We start from the raw sequence: 25,751 nt of genomic DNA, 5'->3' as shown, positions 1-25,751 counted from the left end.
CTCACCTTTCCCTCTTTCAGCTGCATCTTCATCTGGCGTCTGAGCTCAGAGATGACCATCAACATGCGGCAGCGACTGTCTGACATGAAACAGAGAGGGAAGCAGGCGGAGAAGTCTCCTCCTCACAAGGCAGCTGGACTCATGAGGTGAGCAGAGCAGACTGAGAAGAGGTGGCTGGCTTTGTAGGGTGGAATGTGAAAGAGTGGCACTGGGATTCAACTGTAAGGTTTTTGCTGTCTTCACTGATAGTGTCTTCCAAAAGTTCTCGTATTCCTCTGTTGAATTTGCCATGGGTTTTGTACCCCTCTTCTTTGGATATAGAAACCAGACTGGGATCTTCAGACAGGCTTAGTGTGCTTCACTAATTGCAATATGTATGCAATGCCTCTCGTGTCTTAATTTAGTTTAATGATGTGGTCAGAAATTTTAATAAGTAGTTCACCTAGGAATAGTGAGGATGGTACACAGAATCCTACCAGGGAAGCTGTGATCCTTCTTGAATAAAGTTCTCTAGATCTAAGCTGAATGCAATTTAAAGGCTGCTTTCTGCAGTGTCAGTACTGAAGTACACCTGTGAGCTGTATGAATTGGCTATGTTTATCATAATTCTAAAACATTCCTTACAGTTTTGCTGTTTCTTTGTTAACTATTTTCTGGAGGCTTTGTAAAAACCCAGCTAAAATAATTATAATATGAATAATAAACACAAAAATAATTTAAATAGAAAAAGCTCTTGCTAGCTAAATAATATTATTTTTTGCTTGGTAAACAACGTATCTAAAAACAAATTACTGCAGCCTACAAGCTAAATAGATCTAAATTTATCTGGTGACCTTTCTTTAAAAAGTAGTGCTTCTGTTTTTAAACAGAACAAGAGTGATAGGGCATTTTTGATTATTAGTGCAATGTGTTTGGTTTCTCTGTAGTTTGTAAGTAACTGAGACTAGTTGGATTGTAAGCAATGCAGGGGAGAGTCCTGACCAAAATGATACGAGATCACAGTGGGGGAAAAAAGGATAAACACAGATTTTTTTGTTGCTGTTGTTCCTATGTCCCAAATGACTACAAATGGAGTTCTGGATATAAAAGTACCCAAAGCGTTAGAGGATTTACCACACTGGTTGTTGAGTATCACGAGGACTGTCCCACCCCCTTTGGGAGCAAGCAATGTTGTAACAAGTCTGTCTGCATAGTTTTGTTTTGGAAAGTCTTGATCTGCTCATTCTTGAAATGAGTCCTGTCTAGTAAGTGCTTTTGGTAACGATGCTGGGAAAACTCAGGAAGCCTTTTTTCTACATTAAGTTCGGGATCTGTCAAGCAATGTGCTTTTTATAGCAGTCTCTCCATTATTCCAGCAGCTGCAGCCTTACCCTACCACAGCTCAGCCTGTTACAGATAATCCCAGTCCTGTTCCACGTGAGGTGATACTTGTTTCCATCACAGACGCTTGCTGAAGGGCGGTGCTAGTGCCACGCCAAGCCCAGAACTTTATTAAACTTGTTTGGTAGCCTCTTTGCAAGCCTTGAATCTGCTTGTCAGCTTTGAAAGCTTGTTTTCAGTTTTGATTGTCTGCTGTGGTAACTGGAGATCAGCAAAGACATAACTTCAGAGCATTTTGGATTGGTACTGACGATGGAAGAAGAGCCTATTGGACCAGCATTATTGAGGTGGGAGAAGGAAAACTAATGAACTTGAGTGAGATTTATTTTCTAGGTGCCCTGCATCTGTTCTGATTGTTTCCAGAGCCTGTCTGTGTAGGTTGCAGTAGAGAGTTGAGTTGCAACTTGTGGTGTAAAGTTGTTGTCTCAAAAGACTGCCAGTAGTATGAGAGAGTTCCCTGCCTGGTGATAATTCCTTTGTTCTACTAGATCTTCTTTAGAACAGTATTGCTAGAATTTGGTGGGGGAAGTAACACTTTCTGCTAGTTCCATGGTATGAGCGTATTACAGGATGAATAATCAAAATAATACTGGGGTAACAAAATTGATCTGAGGAGGCAGTGGGAGATGAAGATTTCCAATTCAGGACAGTGCTTTCTATCCAGTTGCAACTGTCAGGGCAGGAGCTGACCCAGGTGAGTAACATGAGCAGTGTAAACACACAGAAGGTGCCTTTTTGGGTAAAACCAGTGCTTCACAAAGCCCAGTATTCTGCCTGTGATCGTGGCAGTGGAAGATGCTATTTAGTGAGACACTCTGTGAGCCTTGCTGTATGAGCCTTTGTGGTCCATTTGCCTCATGCTCCTTTGTTACATCGGGGATGTTAGGAGGTACATCTCTATGTGTTCCCTTTACTATCTGGTCATGGACCATTGTCCATTGAGTTTGTATAAATTCTTTTTGAACTTCATAATATTGCCTGCCTCTGCAGCCTTCTTTGGTGGCAAGTTCCTGGAGTTCACTGCTCTCTGTGGAAAGGACTTTTTTTGTCTCTGTTAAAACACATTCCTACTAGTTTTATTGAAAGTCCTCTGATTCTGAATATTGTGATCTTTTGTTCTGCTGCCAGCTATTGGTAGTGCCCATGGTTTTGTAAACCTTTTTCATAACCTCTCTTCATCCAGCCTGTTCTTTGAACTGAAGAGCTCCAGCATTTTCAGTCCCTCCAAGAATTTTAGACACTAAAGTTTCTCCTCTGACTCACCTTTATGGGATATTGTTTTATCTTAGAACTGCTCTGATCTATATGACCCACAGTTCTCCATATTGTGCCTGAGAGCCTTTGAGTTCTGCTTCTGGTTGTGGTCATTGCAGATGTGTGCTTTTTTCTGAACGTGAGGAGCTTTGATAGTTGAGGATAACAGAACTTGTACTCCGCTGATATTGCTGGTACATTTTGGTTTTAAGGCTTTTATATTTTCAGTGAAGGGATCATGTAAAGGCCATTTAGCAGGGTTTTGGTTTTGATCCAAGTATGCATTTATAGTTTAGAAAAGCTTGTCTCAAGTTTTAAACTGATTTTACTGTGGAATGTTTGCAAGGCTTATAGTAATTTTTTATCTGGGCATTTCTATTTTTTCATATTAATTTTAAAAATCACTATATTTGTAGCTTTCCTCGACTCTCTATTATAAATAGCAGGAGATAAAAATGCTATGCAAATTGCATAAAAGTTATATATGTATGCTGAAGAAGTACGGTGTGCTGTCAGATATATTTGGAAAGAAGAGCTCCTTATCAAATTCTCAGTGGGTCTTGTCCAGTCCAGGAAAGCTGCCTTGTTCCCCGGGGCAGGCTTTTGATGCCTTATCAGAAATGGTGCTTCAGTCTGTGATGAACTACTGCAATTATAACACTAGGTGAACTCTGAAGTCAGTGGGCTGTGATCCTTCTGTGGGGAAAACCAGAATAACTCCTTTTAAAACACTTCAACATTTGAAGGGGAAGCAGGAGGACATAATCTGCCAGTGATACCTACCACACAGGATGTTACAGTTTCATAAATACATCCCTAAAGCTGAGGGTTTAAGTAGCACAAGATCAGAGTAGGAATGCTGACAACATACCTCTTTAAATGGATAATTGCCATTCTTGTCTGCTTTGTTTTGTTTTGAGAAAACAAAACAGGGTTGGATTCAGGTCATGCAAAATAATACACAGTACCTATTATCAGATATATTAGAACTCCATTATGACATCTGGTGCTTTTAAGTCTATACCATGTCCTGAAGACTTTCTAATTTAAGGTTCTTCCTTGCCATTCACCCTGTACTGTCTGACCCTTCAAAAACTGGGAGCTGAAGGGCCACTGACACTGCTGCCCCATATAGAACAAGATCCAGCTTGTAGTGAGCTGGGAGTTTGCATCTTCTCCCTGGCAACTAACAATAGAACAAGGGAAAATGACCTCAAGCTCTTTCCCGTTCAAGGGAAATTCATGTTGAACATTAGGAAAAATTTCTTCACTGAAAGAGTCATTAAGCATTGGAACAGGGTCCCGAGGGAAAATCGTTGAGTCACCACCCCTTGAAGTGTTAATAAATGAATAGACATAACACTTCATGATATGGTTTAGTGGGCATGGTGATATTCAGTCAGATGTTGGTCTTTATGATCTTGGAGGTCTTTTCAACCTCAATGATTCTATGATTCTATGATGCTAGAATGGGATCATTCCTCAGCAAAGAAGATGAACAAGTACAATTAAAACACTTGCTCTGAGTCACATGTATCATGAGAATTGGACATGTCTGTACATGCTGTTCTGGAATAGCTACTCTGAAACGTTCATTCTCATATAATGATGCTTTGGGGTTTGGCTCTCAGCAGGAATTCCACAAACCCCAGAAGTCTTACTCCTTAATTTTCAAAATGCTCTCATGTGGTGCTTATTTGGAAACAGCTTCTGTGCTTGAAAACTCACTGTACATTACACCGACTCCCATCTAAGCATGAAAAAGAACTGAGGAAGAGTATTGAGGAGATGTGTGCAACAGGGGACTTAGGAGAAAATGCAAAGTACATGGGGGAAGGCAGGGAAAGAAAGGAGAAATAGTGAAGTCTGAATTAGTGAAGTCTGAATTGAAGGGTTGACTTGGGCAAGAACAACAGTTAAAACACTCAAGATCTTGTGAGCCTAGTTTTCATTTCAGGAGTATCTCAGTTTCAAGTCAGTGGGCCTAGGATCATTTTGAAAATATCATTCATTCATCTGTCTCCCTTCAAGTTACAGAACTGAGTTTGAAAAGCATACCTGAGTTGTAAAAAGAAGGATGTGAAAGAGGAGCGGGAATTTTTGCTGGGATAATGCAAGATAACCTTATGTGTATTGAATACGTTACTTCATAACTTGTTTATCACTTCCTGTGAGGTATGAATAAACACCCATCTGGCTTCCAAAATATGTTTTGCATTCTCTTACTCTGCTACTTTAAGGATACTAGAACATACCTTTTCCCCCCTCGCTAATGTTTTCAGTCACCATCTGATGGACAGGGGCCATCTTTCTATTTGTAACATAAAAGACATGGATAGCAATCCTCCCTCCTCCATTTGCGCCAATGACAGTTCCCATAGGAGCTTGACAAACACATAATCTTGCCTCGCCATATCACCTCATTGTTGTGAGGTATTCAACCAGCTAGATGTTTACAGGTCTAATAATCCAACCCTTCTGTCTCAATAAACTCCTCAAACAACCGTGATGAATACAAGCAGATGGATGCTATCAAAGTTACTGATACAAAGTTAATATTGCCTACCACAAATAAACGTAATTAATATGTGTCATAGGATGAAACATGGCATAACCTCAAACATACTGTAGTGCTTGGGCTTTGTTGGGACTCCCCTGCTTAGACACAGGAACCTGAGAGTGACAAGATGGGCATATAAGGAGACAGTAGAAAAGATGAAGAGACTGACAAACTCAAATGTCAAAAGTAGACGTGGATGACCAAAATGAAACTTTTTCACTTGAGAACTCTGCAGGCTACAGTCACTTTCACTTTTTTTTGCTAGAACACTTCAAAGCTCATCTGAAATTATTGGGTAGTTATTACTCCTAAAAAAATGGAAATTAGTGTTCTGCCACTACACAGGAAGAGAAAAGATTAAAATACCTTAGCTGTGTCTTACCATGTTTCAATACTGCCTGCTGTCTGTCAGCTGCTGGAGAAATTGGTCCCTCTCCAGACTGCTCTGTATTTGGTGGATGAGCTATTTTTATTTCATGAATAATGCTTGGCACTCAACACCCACCAGTGATATCCTATAAATGTCACTAATGATGAATTTGGCACTCTAGCACAAGGCCATGGAGTGAGAGCTACTCAAATGTGTTTGCTGGGGATTTTTCTTTCTTTAAGTATTGTCCAAAGGTTCATTTGTTCATTTGGTTCTGTGGGCTGAAGTAGTGAGTGGAGGAAAGGGAAGAGGACGAGAAAGAGGGAGGGTAAAATTTGGTGTTACTGAATGTCCTTGATTGGTAGTGGGCTGTTCTGTGCTGGGAGTGCCTCTGAGGTCTGTGGTAAAACTTGTCTTGATCTACTTTAATCAAAGATCTGCCCAAGATATGTTTTATGTGATCCTTGTGCTTGAAAGCTAGAATAGTCAGCATGGTGCTCTTATGGTGTGTGGGCTGTGCCTTCAGGTTCTGCCTGGAGCAATCCTTGAAATGAACCTCTGTTATGGGATAATTTGCTGTAAACCCAATTACTTTCAGAGACTATCTCTGACATTTTTGATGTGTAAATCAGTTCCAGAGAAGAAATGCTTAAGGGTGGGAAAAATATTTGCCTTTCAAATATAATCTACCATCTTGACCTTATCAGCTGGCAGAGTCTGAAATGGAAGGCCCAGTTTCATTCCACTTGTCTTTCTCAGACTTGTTTACTTCTGACTTCTGTCAACCTTCCATGCATATGAGAACGTTTCTGTGGCAGGTTCTGCACGTCCTTGTGCAGGGTTTAGCTTGCCCAGTCTCTCAGAGGTGGGTTGTGCTAGAGCGAGGGCTGTTTGAGAGAGTTGAGGAAGCCTCCTGAATACGGATGGAGATAAGGTGGAGAACTGGTGTAAGGATTGAAATGGTGGGCAGTTCTTGCATAAACCATAATACTCCTCCTAATTCCTACCTTTCAGGCATGAGTCCATCTCTGCCTTGTCCTCTGTGCCTGCACTCTCATCAGACAGTGACAAGGATGGTGAAGATGAAGGGAATGATGAAGATGAGTTACGAGGGCTGCAGTCTTTCCATATTCAGTCCAACTGCAACACTGAGAGAGACTCAGGTATAAATGGGAGAGGGGCGTGGGCAGAGATGGAGGAAAATGGCATGGATGTGAAGGGAGAAGATGAGAGAGACTTGCTTGGGGATAACAAGGTACAGGCAGAAAGAGAGAGACCAAAAAAGAAGCAGATGGATAGATACCAGTGGGTAATGTGAAGCTGCCTATGCCTGCATCAGAAGAGGGGTACATTTCAGAGTTCTCTGTCTAGAAATACAGTTGTTAAATTGGCAAGTTTCTTGCTAGTTCCAACTGGCTAAAAAATTTGTTTTTTAATAGTTTCATGGGCTGGGGTCCACAAGCTATTAAAAGTCTGCAGAAGCCAAAAGAGATCAAGAAATCTTCTCAAAAGAGAGCATTTTAGAGATGTCTGATAAAAACTTAGAGATTGCTATTATTAATTTGATGTATTTTTACCACAGATGTTACAGTGTATTGGAGCAGACTTTTTTCCCAAGCCTTTGCACTGCACTATGGCAAGTGTTCTGCAGTGGTCTGCTGATTCAATGAAAATCTTACATAAAACTGTATGTCTCCATTAAAATTTTGATACAATGATTTGCACAGTCCATGGGAAAGCATGTGTTGACAGTGGTTCAAAAGGTGTAGGAATACTGCCTTTATGGAAAGATGACATAAGAGCTTGTTCAAAAGCTAGACTGCTGGCTAGGATGTCAACTAGGTGCATATCTGTTTACCTTTCCAGATCCAGACCTTACCCTCTCAAGAAGCCTTTCCCAATGGGAAATGAGGAGGGTGAGTTACTAAACCTTCAGATTGTATTTCTTGTTATAGGGAAACTGAAGAAGAAATTCCCAGAGAGATTAAAATCTTCATTGCATGTGTGGGAAAGGTGCAGCTGTGGTGGGAAACCATTGAGAAGCCTCTCTGAAGAATGATTTGGAGATGGCAAAATAGAGCCTAGTTTAAGAGACTAGGGTGTTTAGAATCTAGAGTTGCACTTGGGATTTTTACATCAGTGTCTTTCCATCAGATCTTATGCTTTTGTCTTTTCCTTTTTGATTTGAATCTCATGTGGTGCTGAAGCTATTCATATACTTGGATCTGAGCAAGACATTTAACTGTTCAACTGTGCAAGAGGCAACAACAAAAGTATAATTTTTACTTGATGCTTTATGATTAATGGTGCAATTTCAAGCTGTCTCTCAGTTTTGAGACTTTTATGGAGATGGACATAATTGTGTTTTTCTGTGGGTCTTGTGTTTTTTCTCCTGTTTTTCCATCACCAAAACTCAGTCCCTAAGATAGTTTGTCTCTTAATTTCCTTCAGGCCAAAGAGATAGCAGCAATCCAGCGTTCAGAGGCACCAATGAGCAAGATGCCCCGGCAGCGTGGTCGCTGGTCCCAGCCAACCAGCAACATAGAGATGACTGTGAAATCCATGCTTGACCTGCGCCAGCTGGAGTCCTTCTCTGTTTCCCGTTCTCCAAGTCGAGACTCGCTGTCTCAAAACAGCAATGGGGATGACAGAGAAGAGCACACTGACCTTCCGGTGCACATCAACAAAGTAAGGACAGTAGTACCCTGAGGAGGTGAACCCACTCTGAGTGTGTCTGTCCTGCATCTGTTTGTTATTACCTACATTTATTACTACCTGATGCCATTCTTTTTATTGTTAAAGGTTTTCTAAGTGACTTCTGAGGAACTTTATTAGATAACTCTTTTGTAGTTAGTACTCCTGCAATGTGTGATTCTGCTGTCTTACAGCAGAGACCATATGAGATCAAGGCTTCTCTTCAATGACAGGACAACCTCATGTTTTCTTTTAGCTCTTTGAATACTTATGTCAAAAACAAGCTGAGAAGTTGAGCTTGGAATTACAGGTGTGTAAAAACCTAGTTAACTGTTAGCTCACTCTCCTGGGATGCAGTTTCTTGACTCCAGTAGCCACTGAAATGTGGCTCATGATTCCCTTAGTTGTGGGCTGTGCTAGATTAGTAAATTCTCTCTAATCTCTGTATCGATGGATCACAGCAAATAATGTGTGCTCATCCTCAGAAAGCTAGTGCCTGTTTTCCAGTAGCAGTCTGTCCCAGTGCCTAGCTTCATTAATGGTTTTCTTTCCCCTATAACTGTGTGACTGAGAAGAGGATTGAGATTGTTGTGTACAGTAATTCAGTTTTTCAGCTGTGGGCCAGTTTAGTGAATTGTCTGATCAGTCCATAGAAGGTAATGGAAGAACCTGCTGCCACATGGCTTACACTCCTGATGTGTGGTCAAAGAGTACTTTACCAAAGAATTTTAAGGAATTGCAAACAAGGAACAAAACAGGAAAGTACAGCAGTAGTCTGACAAGTTTAGTAAATAAGGAGCAGAAAAGACATAGGATTGCTGTGTTTTCTGATCTCAGATTGCTGATCATATTCTGTGCTGTAATGCATACTTTCTAACCCTGCACAGCACTTGCTGATGTAAGTTAAAACACTGGTTATATCTAGTTTTCTCTCTTTTTAATTAAACCAGGTTGGCAGCTCAATACCTCCCCAAGATAACGGGTCTTGTGTGCGACCCCAAGTGATTCGGCTTGTGTCTTGTGAAGAGGGGATTTTCTCTCAGGAACTGGAACCTTCTGAGAGTGGGGAATGTGTAATCTATCCTGAGCAAGATGAAATCCATCCCACAGACTCTAGCAGGTTAAAAATAATCTCTCTGCTGTGCATGGCTCAGATGTTTCTGTTCTGATTTTCTTGCAGCTTGTGTGGTAACTTTGAATTGACTTACTGCCTGATTGATGTCAGGCATGTTTAGTTGTGAGTTTTATGTCAGATGGATGCTAGAGGAATATGAAACTAAGAAGGCACCATTAAAATAATTTTCCTCTGAGGAAACTGCACATTAGCAGTCTCCTTCAAGTTTTTTTTTTTTTTTTGTTGTTGAATAAACAACTTGGGAGCAGCCTTTTTGCTTTCTCTCTTATCTGGGTTGAAAATAGCAAGGGAAAACTTGGAAGCTGGAAAACTCACTGACAGTGACACGTATGTGGCTGTGAAATGCCTACCCAGGAGAAATGACAGGATGCTTACTTATGAAAACTGGGCAAGAATTTAGCAAATGTAGTGTGTGATTACTCTTTTATGGGAAATAGAATGACTTGCATGCTACAGAAGGAATTGAAAAGGACACTGGAGACAGTGGAAACCTTTTTTTATTCCTCTGCTGTTTCTTCTGTTTTAATTCTATATAATTTAATTTTTCTGTGCTCCATTTTTTCCCTTTCCTTGAATTTTATTCTTTCATTTCCCTCTTAACCTGATGCTAGTAGCTGTTTGATTTCCTTTCTCTTCTCCTGTAATGTTTTAGAGAGTGGGGCTGATAGCTTTAGACAGACTTTTATGCAAGAGTGCATGCCAAGATTTTGCAGTTGAGGCTGCTAGGTTTTGCCTAGTTTATCTTTATTTTTCATTTTTAATTTTGTGATAACATTTGGACAGAGTAGACCCATGTGCTGCTCCATCATGTGAGAAAGGGAGGCCCTCTGGCGATGTTGGATACAGACTGGACACGTGGCAAGGTTTACAGAGTTTGGGCGCTGCCAGGGGTAGTTGCTATTCAGTTCTGTTGATTGTCTTCTGCATCCTACCTTGCCTTGGAGTACATTGGAAACCAAAGTATTTCAAAAAGTGGAAAACTGAAGTCCTTAGGCATCAGGCAAAAGAACAGTGCTGGTGACATTTGACAAAATAAGATTCATGAGATCACAACAGAAATCAGTAACCCTGTCATGCAAGATTGTATTTTTGTATGATGTTCTTCACTAAATTAGTCTTTCTCAAAGCCAGAATCTTGTATATTTTGCATCACAGAATTTGCCCAAAGAAGCAGGTTATGAACATGGGAAAAAAGTGTATTAGAGCTTAAATCTATGGCAAACTAGGGTTTCTCTCCTGCAGGTATAGGCGTGGTTTTAGTCCCTTTTTCATTATGTAAACCTGTACATTTGTTCCTCACCTGTGCTGGAAATCAAGCCAGGGCAGTGTGGTGCTGGTGCCTGGTAATCATGGGAACTGACAACACCCAGAAAATCAAGACAGTCCCCTTGGGACTTCACTGTCCAAGCTTAATGAAATGCAAAAAATATACTGTATTATGATGAGAGAAATAAACTTCTTTTTCTCTTTAAAGCCTTACATTTATAATAAAAGGTGTTACTGACACAGGTAAGGCCTTGTAACAGTTAAAATGTGCTTCTTTACATGTAAAAAAATCTCTCTTCTAGTGCTGTATCTTCCTGTCTCTCTTGTAGTGAGTTCCAGGTAAAAGCACTGCCCCATGGGAAGCTCTGCAGAGGTTATCACAGTAGTGGGTGTCCAGATAAACACAGCCCAGACAGTGCCTGCTCTGTAGATTACAGCAGCAGTCGTCTGTCCAGCCCAGACCATCCAAATGAAGGTAAGATGCAAAGACTTTATAAATGTATTTATGTGTGAGCTCTCCATGAGCTGGCCTGAGGTCACACTCCTATTAATCACACTGGTACTGGAGCATTTGAACAGACACCTCAGTGAAGCAGGAATTGATGTCCTTTACTTCTTTCCTTGTGCACCTTTGGCTTTCTCTTACCTTGCTAGCCAAGGAAGCAGGTTTAGTACTGATTATGCCATAGCCTATGCTGTTAGTGGGATATGGTAGATTAGAGAATTATTGCATGTAATGCTGATTAACTTTTAACATTCTAGGTTCAATTTAGCATCTTGGTTGATTTTTTGGTTTTTTTGAACTTTGCTAATGTTACTCTCATTAAGTTTTTACAACACTGCGGGTTTTTTGTCTTTTCCCAGATTCTGAAGGCACTGAACCTCTAAGTGTAGATGGTGTCTCAGACCTGGATGGAGAAGAAGAAGAAGAGGATGTGGGTACTAGCATGCCGGAGGGAGAAATTCCTCAGATACCTGATCAGGAAAAGTTCCTCAAGGAGCATTTTGGGACCCTGAGCAACAGTGATGGAAAAGGTACTTCTCTATGTTCAGTGGGGAGACTTTGTAAGGTCAGTCCTGATTTTTCCCCTGTATAAGCCAAACCAGGCTACAAGTTCTGCTAGGCTTTCGTGGATGTGTGTAAATGGGCAGGGGGACAAAAATGGAAAACAGCGTAAGAGGCCTAAAGAAGAGTGACATCTGTTAACTTCATCGGTCTGTGTGTACGTTTGTGACGAGATTGGCCTCTGTGTCAGTTTGGAATCCTGAAGAGCTGTTACGTTTTTCCCGGACTGGCTTTTCCTGTTGTGAAGGAAGGTATTGACTGCGCGTTCACCCCCCCCATAGGAGACACGCAGTGGCCTCTAGTGGTGCATCAAGGCATAGCCAATGTCACAAAAGAAAAGGCTGAAATGCTGGGTGGAGAGAGAGAATAAGAGGAGACATCAGAGTGGCAAAGGAGCTGGTTTGTCTTTATCGACCAACTCCAGAAAAAAGCATATCTTTTTAGAATTTAAAATGGTTGAAGGCAGCAATATCTATGTGAGTTGTTTGGGTTCCTTTTTTCGTTTTATTTTTTTTCCTCTTTGATTGGTTTGTTTTCTGCTTGATGCCAGTGCCTCTCAGTCCTACAGGCAGGATAGGACACAAAGGGAAGCAAAAAAGGAGGAGGCGTACCCTTAGGGAGAGTAGCAGCTTAAGGCAGAGTAATCGAAGTAGAACACTAAAGGCAAAGGAAATATAATTATTTCATTCTCTGTGGCTTTAGCTTAAAAAAATCCCTTTGGATATGAGGGAACACTTTATAGTCTCTACGATAAGAAAAGCTATGTGTGAGAATGTTCTGTAAATAAACTGCTCATTTTTCTTTCTCCTTTAACCAAAATTTTTAGGTGGCTCATGTAGGAATCTGGAAAGAACCGAAAACCTCAGCATTTCCTCTCGCTTTCTTTCCCAGTCCCCGGCTCTCAGGTATGGCTCTGCTTGTTTTGAGTGTTTCTGTCTGTCTATTTATGCTAATATGATTCGGTCTTATGCTAGGTCCTGGGTGAAAATAGTTGAGAAAACTTCTGGCCTTGGTGTGCCTAGGCACAGTGAAGTGTTAGCACAGCACCTGGCAGGCTGCTTGCAGACTCTTGTGATTTGGACAAGCTATCCTGGGTCACTTTAGCTGTTCTATTTCTTCCTGATGTAACACTATTGTTTTGTTCTTTTTCCTCTTTCAACAATGTGCTTAATTGTTTCATGATTAATGCCTTGGTTGATTAAGTTGGAGGAATTACTAATAACCTAATTTACTCTTCACTGTTTATGCTCTGTTTATTCTTTTGCATTTCATTCAGCTTGGACAATGAAAGTAGATTTGTCAACTTTTCCTTTGTTTTACAGTCCTTTCTTACTCAGCTTTGTTTCTTGATCCCATGCCTTCACAGGGTGTTCTGGTGTCTCACACAAAGCCCCATAGGGATATTACTCTTCCAAAACCCCCTCAACCCTAAAGCACCCCAAAAGGCCTCTGCAAGCTGTTTTCCTTGTTATTTAAAAAAAAAAAAAACAACCCAACAAAACAAATTAAAAAATAATGAGGTCAGTGGTTTTATTGATTTGGGTTCATAAGTCTTTAAAACAAAAAGTACTCCTGTATTCCTCTAAAATGACTACGTAAAATCTCAGCTCGAATGAATTTCATTACGTAGGACTAAGCAGATTCAAATACATCTTCTAAGGTTCACCAGCTGTATCCAGATTCAGCATGTTAGGGAATTTGTTTGTTATTACTGTATTCAGCTGCTGTTGCTGCTGTCAGGAGCGCCTCTTAGTCTGTCTCATGTTGAGACTGTATTTTTGGGAAGAAAGCCAGTGGTTAGCTGTTGTGTAAGCTTCTGGAGAGTTGCAGTGCTGAGTGAGGGAAGTCACTGGTGCTTTAGAGATGTTACAAGGAAAGTAGTTGTTTGGTTATGAAAACCTCTGTGCTTTTAATCTGTTCAGATGTTTAAACATGACAGATTAAAAGTTGCCTCCTTTCTGAAGTAAGCCCACTGTGTTTATCTGAAGTGGAGACGAAGAGGAAATTAGGTTTTCCTCTTAAAGATACTGACCAGCTTTCCAAGTCATTATGCTTTCATAATGTTAGGAAAGTGTATTTACTTCCTCTTAGGGTTATCTTAGAATTGAAGAGATTTAAATTTTAGTAAGGTGAGCTGAGAGAAAAGACCTGACCTGACTTTGCCTAGTCTTTCCTATGCCTGAAATTTTTCCTTCTCTTTTGTCTTCACTTTTTATAGTGTCCTTCCTGGAAACAGCAACCCAATGGTATCTGTGATTGCGCAGCCTATAGTCAAATGCCTGAAGACCAGAGCTTGCAGGGTTGAGTAGAATTAAGTGGTAACAGCTTAGGGCATTTTTGACTCAAGAAAGTCCAGACAGGGAGGGGCTCTTTGTTCCAGAGAAACTTAATGCATGTTCCTGTCTATCCAGGGGAAGACACTTACTTGTTTTAACTGGGATTTCTTTATTGTGTTCTTTAGACGACTGTCACTCTCTTCATCAAATCTGACACTGGATTCAAAGCCCATTGAGCCACCAACCCAGACCAGTCAGTTTACACCAAACCTGTTGAAAAATGACAGCAGCCATCCTGGTGATGCATTGGAGAACAGCCAGCTCCTGGAGAGTGTAAATTCAAATCGAGCTATTTATGTGCAGAAGAAACGCAGATCAGCTTTGGAGGCCAGCAGAGTTGGTATGGCTCCTGGACGGGTTATTGCCTCCTTTCCAGAAGGGCCTGTGAATGCAGTCATGAGAAAGGCACAGTCAGTGCATGACCTCGTGCATGAGGGTAAGGACACAGGTTGGAATAATGGTATGAACCTGAGAATGAAATGGACATTTGAGTGGAGGAATTAAATTAAGCTTGTCTTTCTGCATTCTGAGCTACAGGCTTGACATGTCTTCTAACTCCTAGCCTGTCAAGGGAAAATATTTATAACCGTATTAATTTAAAATATAATTTAATATTTTTAATTTGTAATGCAGATACTGGTATTCTAATTATCAGTCCCTGATATTTGTTTGGCAGCTGTGGGAGGAGCACTGGCAAGGGTGAAATGATGTATTTGCAAAGAAATTCTCTCTTGCTGTGGGTGGTTGCTCCAAGCTAAGACTGAAGCTCCCCAGGGTGAGGAGGAGAGAAAGAGGGAAGGAAGAGACAGTAACAGGGATTTTACTGTATCCATGTCTTCCATGTGAAGTAACTCTATTTTTGAAACAATCAACCTACTAACCATTAATAAGTTTTTTTAAAAAACCAAAAAACCCCACCTGATCACCACAACAGCATATATAAGTTTTTGCCTGCTTCCTCTGGCCTCTCTCTTAAGAGTCACAGTGGTCCGAGGTCTTCTGACCATACACTTTGAGAACAAATCTGTCTCATGAGGAAAGCAGCAGTGTGTGAGCAGGATGAGGGATGGGAAAAAAAAGAAAGATGTTGGGGCTTGGTGATACTAACCTGAACGAGTGGTTATGTTTGTACACATCTCACAGGGCTGAGCTGAGCCACATTCAATTCTGATTTAGGAATTCACTCCTAAATTCACAGGCTCTTGTCTATTTTTGGTATGTTTGTCTGTTTAATTTTCACAGATAAGGGTCCTGGAGTGATATCCTCTGCCAAGCAGCGTCCTCAGACTCTTTTGGTGGTTGAGAAGGATCCCAGACCTAACAATTGCAGGGTGTTATCAGCCAGTATGTTGAAGATGGATGGATCTGGTGCTCTGCTGGCCAAAGATGTCAGGGCCGCAAAACCAAAGTCCTACATGAACCCCACAACCAGCTTCCGGGCTAAGATGTCAAGGAGCGTATCTGTAGGGGAAAATCTGTACCTTGGTTGCTCCACTGAAATGTTGACTGATGGGAGGACTAGTCCTCCAGTGACAGAGAAGACACAATTTAGTTCCACACCAGATGCTGAGAAGATTAAGCTACCAGTGAAAGAAAATGTTCCAGTGAAACCTGCACTCCAGCCAGTTGTAAACTGCTCATCTCCCAAGTCCTTCCACAGCAAGTTGGCATCATCAAACCGAGCACATCTGATTCTTGACATTCCCAAGCCATTGCCTGATAGACCCACACTGGCCTCCTTCTCACCCACTACCAAAACAAAAGCCCTGCTTGAGCCGCAGTCTCCACAGTCACCTGCTGGGGCCTCTAAAAAGAAACCCTCTTTTCCTGAGGTCCGAGCCTCCAAGAGGGAGAATCAAACTGCTGGGTCTCTGGTTCCTGGTAGAGAGATCCCAACAGGAGTTGCTAAGGAGAGCCCAGTGGATTATCCAGTCTCAAGGACAGATTGCCAGGATGAGCCAGGGGTCACTAGTCTAAAACTGAGGGAGGTGTCAGAGGGCCAGCCCCTAAGGTCTCCTGAGAGCACACTGCCCAGGGGCAGGGAGCAGATCACCGGCATCGCCTGTGTGCTAGACAGCCAACCTGGACTTTGCCCACTAGACCCCATCAGGCCGAGGTCTCCTACATCTGTAGCTGCCTTGGCACAGGTCTCAGGTGTGCATGGATACCCATCTCTTATCTTCCCCCTTCTGTCTCCTGTCTTTGTGAACCGCCTCATGATCCCATCACATTTCTTTACGTCCAGCTTCTGGCCTGTCTCGTCCTGTCTGCACCTGTCTCGTTCCATAAACCATCCCCTCAATGGTGAGACACTTCTTCAATCTAACATCTTTTTCTCCATCTTTAGTTTCCATTTCCTCTGGGTCTTATGTCTGACAGTCCTTCTTAGCTGAATGTTTTGTAGACCTCAGCACGGTTTTTTTAGTGATTTAGCTGTACAATTACCTCTAGGGGGTCAAACTTCTTTGTGGTCAATGCTAAAAGCTGACATGCTGGGAATCCCCTACACATCCCTGAGTGTGTAGGTCACATCCCCCACACTCCTCTCAGAGCATGTTTGGCCAGCAAATAAAGGTGCAGGCAAACATGTGCTAGCAGAACCAAGCAAGCACAGATAATACTGACAGTGAAGTTATGCCAGGCAGCTCAAACTTTCCTTTGTTAATATGCAAGTGTACAGGGTCCAGAAGGGTTTGCATACGATTTTCTCCCCTGAGGTAAGGCTTGATGGAGGTGAGCTCCTTGCTGTAGCTGCCTATGAGAGCGAGCAGGTCTTTGTGATGTTATCACCCTGCTTTGAGGACATGTCTGCAAACTGAGTATGCAGTGCATGTGCAGGGTTTGAACCTAAAAAATGTGGGTTAATTTTTGAATTATCTCTAGTTTGGAGAAAAAGGTACAAGCTGAAAAACTTTCATCTGCTGAAAACAGCTCTAAGATTTGTTACAGGCCTCAGTTTAAGGTACTTCAGTCAAATGAAAACTAGCAGGCAAGTTCAAATTGAAGCAAAAATCCTGCCCTCCAAGGCAGGAAAACCTCCAGTGGCAGAGAAGAGACTGTTTAGTCCCACATAATCTGCTGAGGTTTTTCTGTTGAGTCACAATCTGAAAGGAAATACGCCTTTCTGAGTTGTGCATTAGAAAGCTGTATGTTAACCACTGCACTGATACCTTGTACATTCAGGGGCTATACAGTTTTCTACTTCCTTTGTTATGTTGTTCTTACTCATATCTGGGAAGGGATAGCTCTGTAATCCTGTGATCAATTACCTTCTGTGGTGCCAGGCTGCTGCACCATTCATTGGAATGGGGAAGCACAATATTTCTGCACCAAAGCATTGTAGAAGGATAATCTAGTTTTGATGCATTGTTATTTTTCTTTTTGCATTTCTAGAGGGATCAAACACCTTAAGATTGAAGCACTGTTATGTAAAACAGGGAATGTGATGTTTTGGCTAAGGGACCTGCAGTTACCATACTGTAGCTGCTCTGAGGAACAGTGAGTGCATCTGAAATTTTCAGACACTCCCCCTACAGGGCTGAGGTTTCTTCCAGCACCAGATGCAGCCTGAAGCTGTGGAATCACATTCTACAGCAAAATTGTAGTTGTCTGTACTCTTTAGGCTGAGTTTTCTCTTCTAGATTTGGGAATCAGGCTACATAGCAAATGGTTTTTGGTCAGTTTGCAGAATTAACACAGGTAGCACAGAGAAAGAGCAAGGTTTTTTTCAGTATTGATTTTATTTTTTTAATGGCTCCCAAGACATAGCACACCCTGACAGAATATTTAACAGCATCCTTTAGTGAGTTAGAATGGTGTAGCACTGTGGATCCCCAATGTTTTTTTCTCAGTAGGCAGCTGTCAGCCTTAAGCTTCTTGCAGACCACATTTCCCAAATTTTTAGTGGTAGATGCTGGCAAAGCTGTTTAGATCCAAGTTGGCCATCACTGTGAACAACTTACTGTGGCTTCTGGAAATCACAATGTGGCAGTTTAGATTAAAGCTATAGGGTTGATAGAGACTCATTCTGATTCTGACTTGCACTGTTACTTTGGGTTTCCACTTAATTTTTCTGTCCTTCTGTTTCCTGCTTGTGTAGTGGCTGCAAATAAAGAGACTTAATTGTTCTTGTTAAAGCATTTTGACATCTACAGTTAATATGCTGTAGATGTGCTTAATACTGTTGCTGTGTTTAATATTCTCTGCTGGTTTCTGAAGAGCTCTGCTCTGCACACCCGAGAGGCAGAAAATGCCTGTTACTTAAGCATTTATATTAGGTTTTGTGACCTTTCTCCTGACTGGCACTTCCCAGACCTGGAGACCAGCATAAAAACAATGATCAGAGGAGAAATCCAGAAATGATCATGATAAGAAACAGCTGGGTTTCAAACATAAAGAGGAAAGGAGGGGGGCAGAAGGCAAGAATCTTGGATTGCACTGAAGCCCGCTGTGCTCGGACTCCATGGGTGATGTAGGATCAAAGAATGCAGATGGAAGGATTTGTTCTTACCCCTTTGTTCTTTGTAGATGTTTTTGTTTATGTATAAAGAGATGTTTTTCAAGCTGTATTTGTTTATAGATCATCTAGATGTATTCATAAAATTAGCTCAGGTCCTCTCCAGTCTGCTCAAAGATGGTTTTCTTAGAATTGCAGAAATTACAGTGCTAATGTGACAAAGTATTGGGTTTGGGTAACTAAAAGAAGTCAAATGGGTTTGGGTAACTAAAAGAAGTTGAATGGCCTTTGTCCAGGCCTTTGCAAATTGAAGATTGTGTTTGCGTGTCTGTGTCTTTGTTCGTGGTTTGTGTCTAACTCATGAAAGTGTTTACTGTATAAAAGATTGCAGGCCTTCAACTCATGTTTTGGAGATAATATCTGGTGAGGACAGGCAGAAGATGCTGTCCCTCAGTTGCTTGTTCTTATTTTTCATTTTTGAATTATGGTGTATCAGCAGTGTGTGTCATGGGTTGCTCAGCAGTGCAATTCTGTTGTGATTGAGTTTGCTTCTCACCACTCCTCTGGACCTCAGTCCTTGCTAGAGAACACTGCAATAATTCAGTATAATCCATCATCCTCCGTGCTTTAGTTGTCCACTGTGCAGAAGGATGCATGAGGGTGTGCTTGTAGATTTCTCACTAGGTGGAAGCTAAATTAGAGGCCCCTTGGATGAGTCCCTCTTGCCACTGGAAGCCCTCATACAAACATGGCTTTAATTGTAATTGGAAATCACATGGGTAGTCTGTGACTCTCTGTGACTGTAACAAAAATGTGCAATTTGAGGAAAAACATTGCTGACTTTGGAGAGTCTAAAGACTGGAAAAATAGGGGTGTTTGAAGTAAGCAGCATGTCTAGTTAGTCTGAAGAAAAGCTCATGCAGAATGTGCCTGTTTAATGATTTGCTCAAACCAGTTCTGAAGATTGAATGAGAAGTTGTGTGCATGTGATCTTTCAGATACGCACTGAAAAACCTGTTTCCTTATGAAACTATGAGGTTGCAGATAGTGGAGTGTCTGTGCATTAACCTGAGCTTTTATGTTTTCCTCCCATCCAGAATCAGGCATCAGCATAGAGCAGTGTGAGCACGTGGTATCCGAGCTCCAGGACAGCATGCGCAGAGCCCTTCACCTTTACCGCAGGGTGAGTGACCTCAGACACGGGCTCTGGTACAGCCCACAGACATCTTACACAGAATGTGAGTGCTTGCTGCCTCAAGGTGTTCTCTTGACTGTGTGTTCAGTGACACATGCTGCCTGGCTGCCCACTTGACCGCATCTTCAACTTGAACCAGGGATGCAGGAGCTCCTGATTTCCAGCTTTTGGATTTTCCAATGGTTTGCTATGGTACTCTGAGCAAATCAATTAAGTGTTCAGTCTGTTTAGCCTATCTGTAAACTGAAGATAATACTATGCTCTTTTTCAAAGGGGTATTAGGGAATTAATTAATGGTTATACAGTATTTCAGGAATATGAAATATTATAGGAGCTTTGAGTTTTATTATCCTCATGTGTTCTTTGTCTTTGATGCCTGGGAAAAGGATTAGCAAATGTGGGATATGATGGGAATCCAGCTGTGATAGGAACATGCAGCTATTTGCCTGTCCCTGTCACGACCAGACCAGTTACATGCAGAGCAATATAACAGCTCTTTGTTTCTTTGCTTAGCACTGATCTGCCAAGTCTCCTGTAATGAGTGTGAGACTTTGATGGTGAGCATCTGCCACATGGTCCTCTGCAGCTCTGGCCACAGCACTTGCATCAGCTCTCTGACCTTGCTCTGTTCCTGGGACCAGCTGCATTTGGAGACTGTGGCCCTGTGCTGCAGCTGGGAGACATAGTACCTCCTTAAGCCCACTATAAGGGGAACACTACCCAAAAATGTGCTTCCCATATCTGTCCTATTGGAGTAATGCCTTTGGATTTTTTGCAGCTAGGACTATTGGATGCATATCCTGCTAATATGTCTAAATAGGCAATCTCAAATTTTGAAGAAAAGTAGATTTGATTGGTCTGCAAGTCTTTATGGCATCACTTCCCTAAAGGGCTAAAATGGCTTACTTGGTGCTCTACCTAAACCCCAATGCATTCTTTTTTTTTTCCCCCCCTCTTTGTTTTCAGGTATTAAATGATACAGAATCTTCTACTGACAAAGATAAAATAGCAGGCCTCCTGACAGAGACATTCTCCTCAATGAAGAAAGAATTGGACTCTCTGAAGGATGCAGAAGAGCTTCCAAAAGATAAGGAGGCACCGGTGAAGCCACAAGATAACAGTAGCCCACTGAATGAGGGATGTGGTGCCAATCTACCGAGTCCCAAGAGCTTAGGAGATGAGCAGACACTAGCTTTGTTGGAACAGTACTCGGAGCTATTGCTGCAAGCTGTGGAACGGCGCATGGACAAAAAACTCTAAGAGGGGTGGCTTTCAGGTGTTTGTGAATACACAGAAGTAATCACAAGAGAGGACCACAGAGAGAGCTTCAGACCAATGCTACCTACCATCAGCTGGTCTAGGGCTGGTGGGGATACCTTTATAAATTGATTTCCTCAGGCTCCAACAACTGACTTGTTCCAATTCTTAGCAATGTGCTGGCCACAGTTTTAGCATTTGTTTCCCAATGGTCTTCAACTTCCTGTCTCTAAACAAAGTCTTGAAAGAGGAGTTTGGAGAAATTGCCTTGAAATTTCTTCATAGCCAGGAGGTCAGGATGTTTGACACCTAAAAAGACAAAGAAAATCCAGTTTATCCAAATTCTGAACTGCTGACTAAAAGCAAAGGAGTCCATGTGAAGCCAATCCCTTCCTCTCCGAGACTTCATGAGAATCAAGAATCAGACTTTTAATGGGTTTATTTATTAATTTATTTCTCTTGACTGTTGTTCTATGCCACATTTGTGGCTGTTATCTTTGTCCTTTAAAAAAACTGTCAATCCCTTTGCCATATCCCAGCGAGAAACAATCTGTATTATAAACCCCCAACAGAGAGACAGGCTGGAGTGTCTGTGCAATTAATGAACTGTTCTTTGCTTAGATCTTGTCTTGCTGTTCTTGCTTTTCCTGCCTTAGTTTTGTTCCCTGTAGTAATCCTGCTGTTGTTATGACAACCCTGTCTGCTTTCCTCTTGTGTCAAGACAGTCCCCACACTGTATTTTATCTGCATTCACCTCCAGGGAAAGGCTCTGTATGCCTTGGGCCGTGCTTTGGAGATTACTTTATGAATTCATTAGTAGTATTTTTAATCTGGAATTTGATGTTACATTGATACTTCAGACCGGGTTTTCTGCAGACATTTTAAAAATTGAAATTAGATACAATACTAAAGTTTGTTTCAGCCACCTTTCATGATTAGGAGTTGGATATTGACTTTGATGTTATGATTTATTTGTGGAGAAGTGACATGAAAAAGCTGGTTTCCATCTCTTACAGTGTGACTCTGAATTTGAGAGATCTTTGGTGCCATGGGTCATCTGTGTCATTTGTTCATTTCTCTGTGACAGGAAAATGAATTCTCCTTGCCTTTACAGGAAAACAGGATATTTACATCCCAAGAAGGCTGGGATTCTCTTGCCTTTTGTAAAGCTGTTTCAAATCCCCTCAGAAAATTATTTCCTAAGAACTTCAAATGAGATATTTTCAAATGAGACCATTTCTCCAGCCTCTTTGCTTTTCATGAATTTCTGGTCTGAGAAACAGAAAATCTTCTCTTCTTGCATTTTTATGTGCAATATTCTTCTTGCCCTGTGGAGCTTCTCTAAACCCATGCTAACTTGTGTCTGTTGTGGCTTAAAATTGTCCAGTGATGTTTTTAGGTCAATGATATAAGCTAAGAAAAAAAAAAATTAAACCAATGAAATTCTTCAGCACCTTCCCCCTTACTCCCACTCCTTTCAACAACAGGGGCAAATACACAAAATGTTTTATTTCTTCCATCTCCAGTCTGTCTTGCATTTATTTTAAGGCAGAGCAGTGTAATCCCAGTTCATAAACCTAATGCAAGCAACAAGCCTTTGGTGGGAGACAGACCGCTAGCATCTGTGGAAGTCAGTCAGAGGCAGCCAGACTGCATCATTTGGTTGCACAGGTTACAGGGTGGAAGCAGTTTTCTTTCATTTTACTGTTCTGGCTGCTTCTGTCTGAAATCCTGTGGCACTTGGAAATGTGGTCTGTTGGCTTCTCTGTCTTTCTGTGACTGCAGATCTGCAGTGCAGCCTTTCTTTCTACTGGTCTGGCCAGGCTGGCATAGGACAACCTGTTTCTCATGAGTAGCTCTAGGGCTGAATAATCTGCAGTTCTGTCTCTCCCCAGATCTCTCTGTGATCCCCAGGTTTGCTGCCTGATCACTACTGAGTGCTTCAGGACATGGCAGTATAGGGAACTCTTGGAGAGCTTTCCAGCTACTTCTGCCTGTAATTGAAATCTGCCTAATCATGTTTCAGGTGTCCTTGCTAACCTTTACTTCCATGGTCTTGTACTGAAACTCTAAAGGGGTTATTTTCTAGTCCTGTCTCTGCACTGTATTGTGCTGAATCAGCTGGTGTGCTTGGTCCCATGAGCAGCTTCTCTTGCACAGACAGGTTTTGCAAAGGAAGGCAAGTTGGAAACCAGAGAGGAAATTTCTGGCAGTTTCTCTGAGTGAAAAGGTGAGCTGGAGATGCCATGAGTGGAATGTGTGATGACAGTCATGTTGGATCTGTGATGGGAGTTAGCGTGGGTCAAGCTTGCTTTTGAGGTGACCAGTTCCTCCACTTTCAGACTGTGAACATATGTCCTAGTATACAGGAAATTTCTTGCTGTACTGGGGCCACAAGACACTCAGGAAAAATAGCAGTCCCTTGAACCCAGGTATATTTCGGTACTGTTGATAATGGTTTGAGGGTTCTTTATAGTACTTCCTTGTGCAATTTTATACCATTTTATAATTTAAACTTTGAGATAGTGACAAAAAGGTCAGAGATGATACAGAAGAGCCAGTGGCGAGAATGAAATTACCACGAAGGTAAAGGGCAACAACCAGCAAAGCTGGCATAGACATATGAAACAAAGCTCCTTGGAAATAAGTTGTGTGAAGCAAATCTGATTTTTAAGCTGATCAGAGTGGGTTTTGTTTCCTGGAATGGATTTTACTTGAGATCATGGCTGTATACAGGAAACCAGAGGTAAAATCTGATCAGAATGATGGCAAGAAAAGTATTGGGCAAGTAGATCAGTTGGAGAATAGTTGTGTAGTTTAAAATAAATTTAGAATAGTATATGTAGAAGACTTAGGAAAATAGAGTAGAAGTAGAGATGGTCTTGGTCCGAGGAACACCATTTGGCCAATACCTGTGAAGGATACAGTACCAAAAGGTTTTGGGAAAGTAGATATAGGACTTGGAGATGGTGAGCTGTAATTGAAGAATGAATTGGAAGGAGTTTGTTTTAAAATATGTTCTATTGAGCCTCTTGCTTCTTGTGGTTCTCTAAGCAACTATTTTTTTCTTAAATGGCAAAATCATGAGCTGCTTGTTCAAGGCTTTGATGTTTTGAATTTAGTAGTAGAAGCCCAGTAAAGGAGACGCTGGTGCCACAAGTTTGTTGCTGAGAGGGGTGAGGAGATAGTGTTGCTCTTTATGATTTAAGACTGATCCAACTAATTCTTCCCTGCTAACTTCCTATTGCTGGCAGTAGGAAATATTCCTAAAACCCCTAGTTTACAGAACAAAGAGAGCATAAATGCATTGCATTTGCACCTTGTGAACATGTTTCACCACAGGCTGTCCATTGGGCCAGGTAGAGAAATAATGAATGGTAACTGCCTGGGAAGTGAGGAGGTTTGTTGGAGGAGGTAATAAATTTGAGTCTATCCTTCTTAATGGTTCATGATCCCTCTTACTGGTTTGTGTGGGTGTTAGCATAGGCACAGCAAGATACCTGTAATTAAGATAAGTTATTTGTTTAACATAAAGCCTGAAAAAATAATTTTGACCTACCTATCCTCTTTACATATATTTTTCCCCCTTCAACCCAACACTCCTGATCTATATGAGAAGTTTTAGGTTTCTTTTCCATCTTGTAAGTAGTACTGCTTTGCCTGTGGAAGGCCTCAGTTTGTTCTGGGGCTCTCTTGAACTGGGACAGTAGGAAGGGCTGCAACCTGAGAGGGCAGCAAACTCTTTTATTTCCTGCTGTAGGCAGGTAACACCTTCCTCCTCCTCATCCCTCAGCAGCACCCAGGAGCTGTGTGTATGGGAGTCCGCATTTCTTCCACCTCCTCTCTCAGGTTGTCCTCTCCTTTCCATGCGACCTCCCAGGTGATGAATGGGGCATGGCCTTACAGCAGCCCCCTTCCCAGCCTCCCCGTTTTGCAGACTTCATCATGACTCAGAGGAATTGGGACGTTTCTTTCCGGGAGTAGAAACATACCAACTTAATTTTTTAAAAAGAACAAATATGTATATAATTATATATAAGAAAAAAAAAAAAATGAAATGCAGGTATTTAAACACCCTTGGTAAATTCATGCATGTATACAGTGTCTTCCCCCCACCCCGTTGGATGTGTAGCATCCAGGACACTAAATGACATAAAACCTCATTGAAATGGTAGACAGGTCTAGCAGTCCCCCGAGAGAGCAGGTGCTTCCTTCTCTGGGTGGGTCCGGCGTGTCCCATGTTTGCGATCGTGCGTGTGAATGACACGGGGCGCTGGGGCTGTGTTCGTGTCACCACGGGGGACACGCGCGGGCGGCCGCCTTCGGAACAAGCCATGTCCGCCCCGCGTGTCCTTCCTGCGCCCTCGCTCCAGGCAGGCACCTCCTCACCCCTGTTCCCCCGCGCTGCCCTTTCCTTCCCTCTTCTAAAACACAAAACAAACAACCCACCCCACCCCCACCCCCCCCGCTTTATTTATAAATGCGTGTTTTTATACTTTTGGCTTTAGGTAAAATAATACTTTGTCCTTTTTTTTTTTTTTTTACTTATTATTTGGGAAAAAATTAAAAATTCCGTTTGTTGGGGTTTTTTTTGTTGTTGTTGTTGTTTTTTTTTTTTTTTCCACTGTGAGGCTCCCGCGGGAGCTGTTTTTAACTCTGTATCCATTTGTACTTCGTGTCTTAAACTGTTTCAATAAAAACGTGACCATTTGTTACCGAGCTGCGGGACTCCCTCGGAGCTGCGCCCGAGGTTCGTTTTCCGGGGGAAGGGGTGGGCAGGGA

At 41.8% G+C, this 25,751-nt stretch overlaps 1 protein-coding gene across 6 annotated transcripts in view; it reads left to right on the top strand.

Annotated features, from left to right (window-relative positions):
• MAPKBP1 (mitogen-activated protein kinase binding protein 1) overlaps positions 1-25,688 on the top strand; it is a 103,109-nt gene extending 77,421 nt beyond the window's left edge. For 3 of the 6 annotated variants that reach the window (XM_032111253.1, XM_032111251.1, XM_032111252.1), the window contains 12 exons: positions 21-146; positions 6,579-6,727; positions 7,431-7,480; positions 8,016-8,252; positions 9,209-9,378; positions 10,989-11,134; positions 11,524-11,694; positions 12,552-12,630; positions 14,187-14,497; positions 15,304-16,365; positions 19,615-19,700; positions 20,679-25,688. In XM_032111253.1, coding sequence (XP_031967144.1) covers positions 21-146; positions 6,579-6,727; positions 7,431-7,480; positions 8,016-8,252; positions 9,209-9,378; positions 10,989-11,134; positions 11,524-11,694; positions 12,552-12,630; positions 14,187-14,497; positions 15,304-16,365; positions 19,615-19,700; positions 20,679-20,972 — 2,881 coding nt within the window. In that variant the 3' untranslated portion in view covers positions 20,973-25,688. The remainder of the gene's footprint in view (positions 1-20; positions 147-6,578; positions 6,728-7,430; positions 7,481-8,015; positions 8,253-9,208; positions 9,379-10,988; positions 11,135-11,523; positions 11,695-12,551; positions 12,631-14,186; positions 14,498-15,303; positions 16,366-19,614; positions 19,701-20,678) is intronic. The other 3 variants (XM_032111254.1, XM_032111256.1, XM_032111255.1) reach the window with 3 other exon arrangements.
• The last annotated feature ends 63 nt before the right edge of the window (positions 25,689-25,751 follow it).

The sequence above is a fragment of the Corvus moneduloides genome, chromosome 6 (genome assembly GCF_009650955.1).
Source record: "Corvus moneduloides isolate bCorMon1 chromosome 6, bCorMon1.pri, whole genome shotgun sequence".
NCBI lineage: Eukaryota > Metazoa > Chordata > Aves > Passeriformes > Corvidae > Corvus > Corvus moneduloides.
Note: the sequence above shows the minus strand (reverse complement) of the source record. Positions and strands in the feature narration are given on the sequence as shown.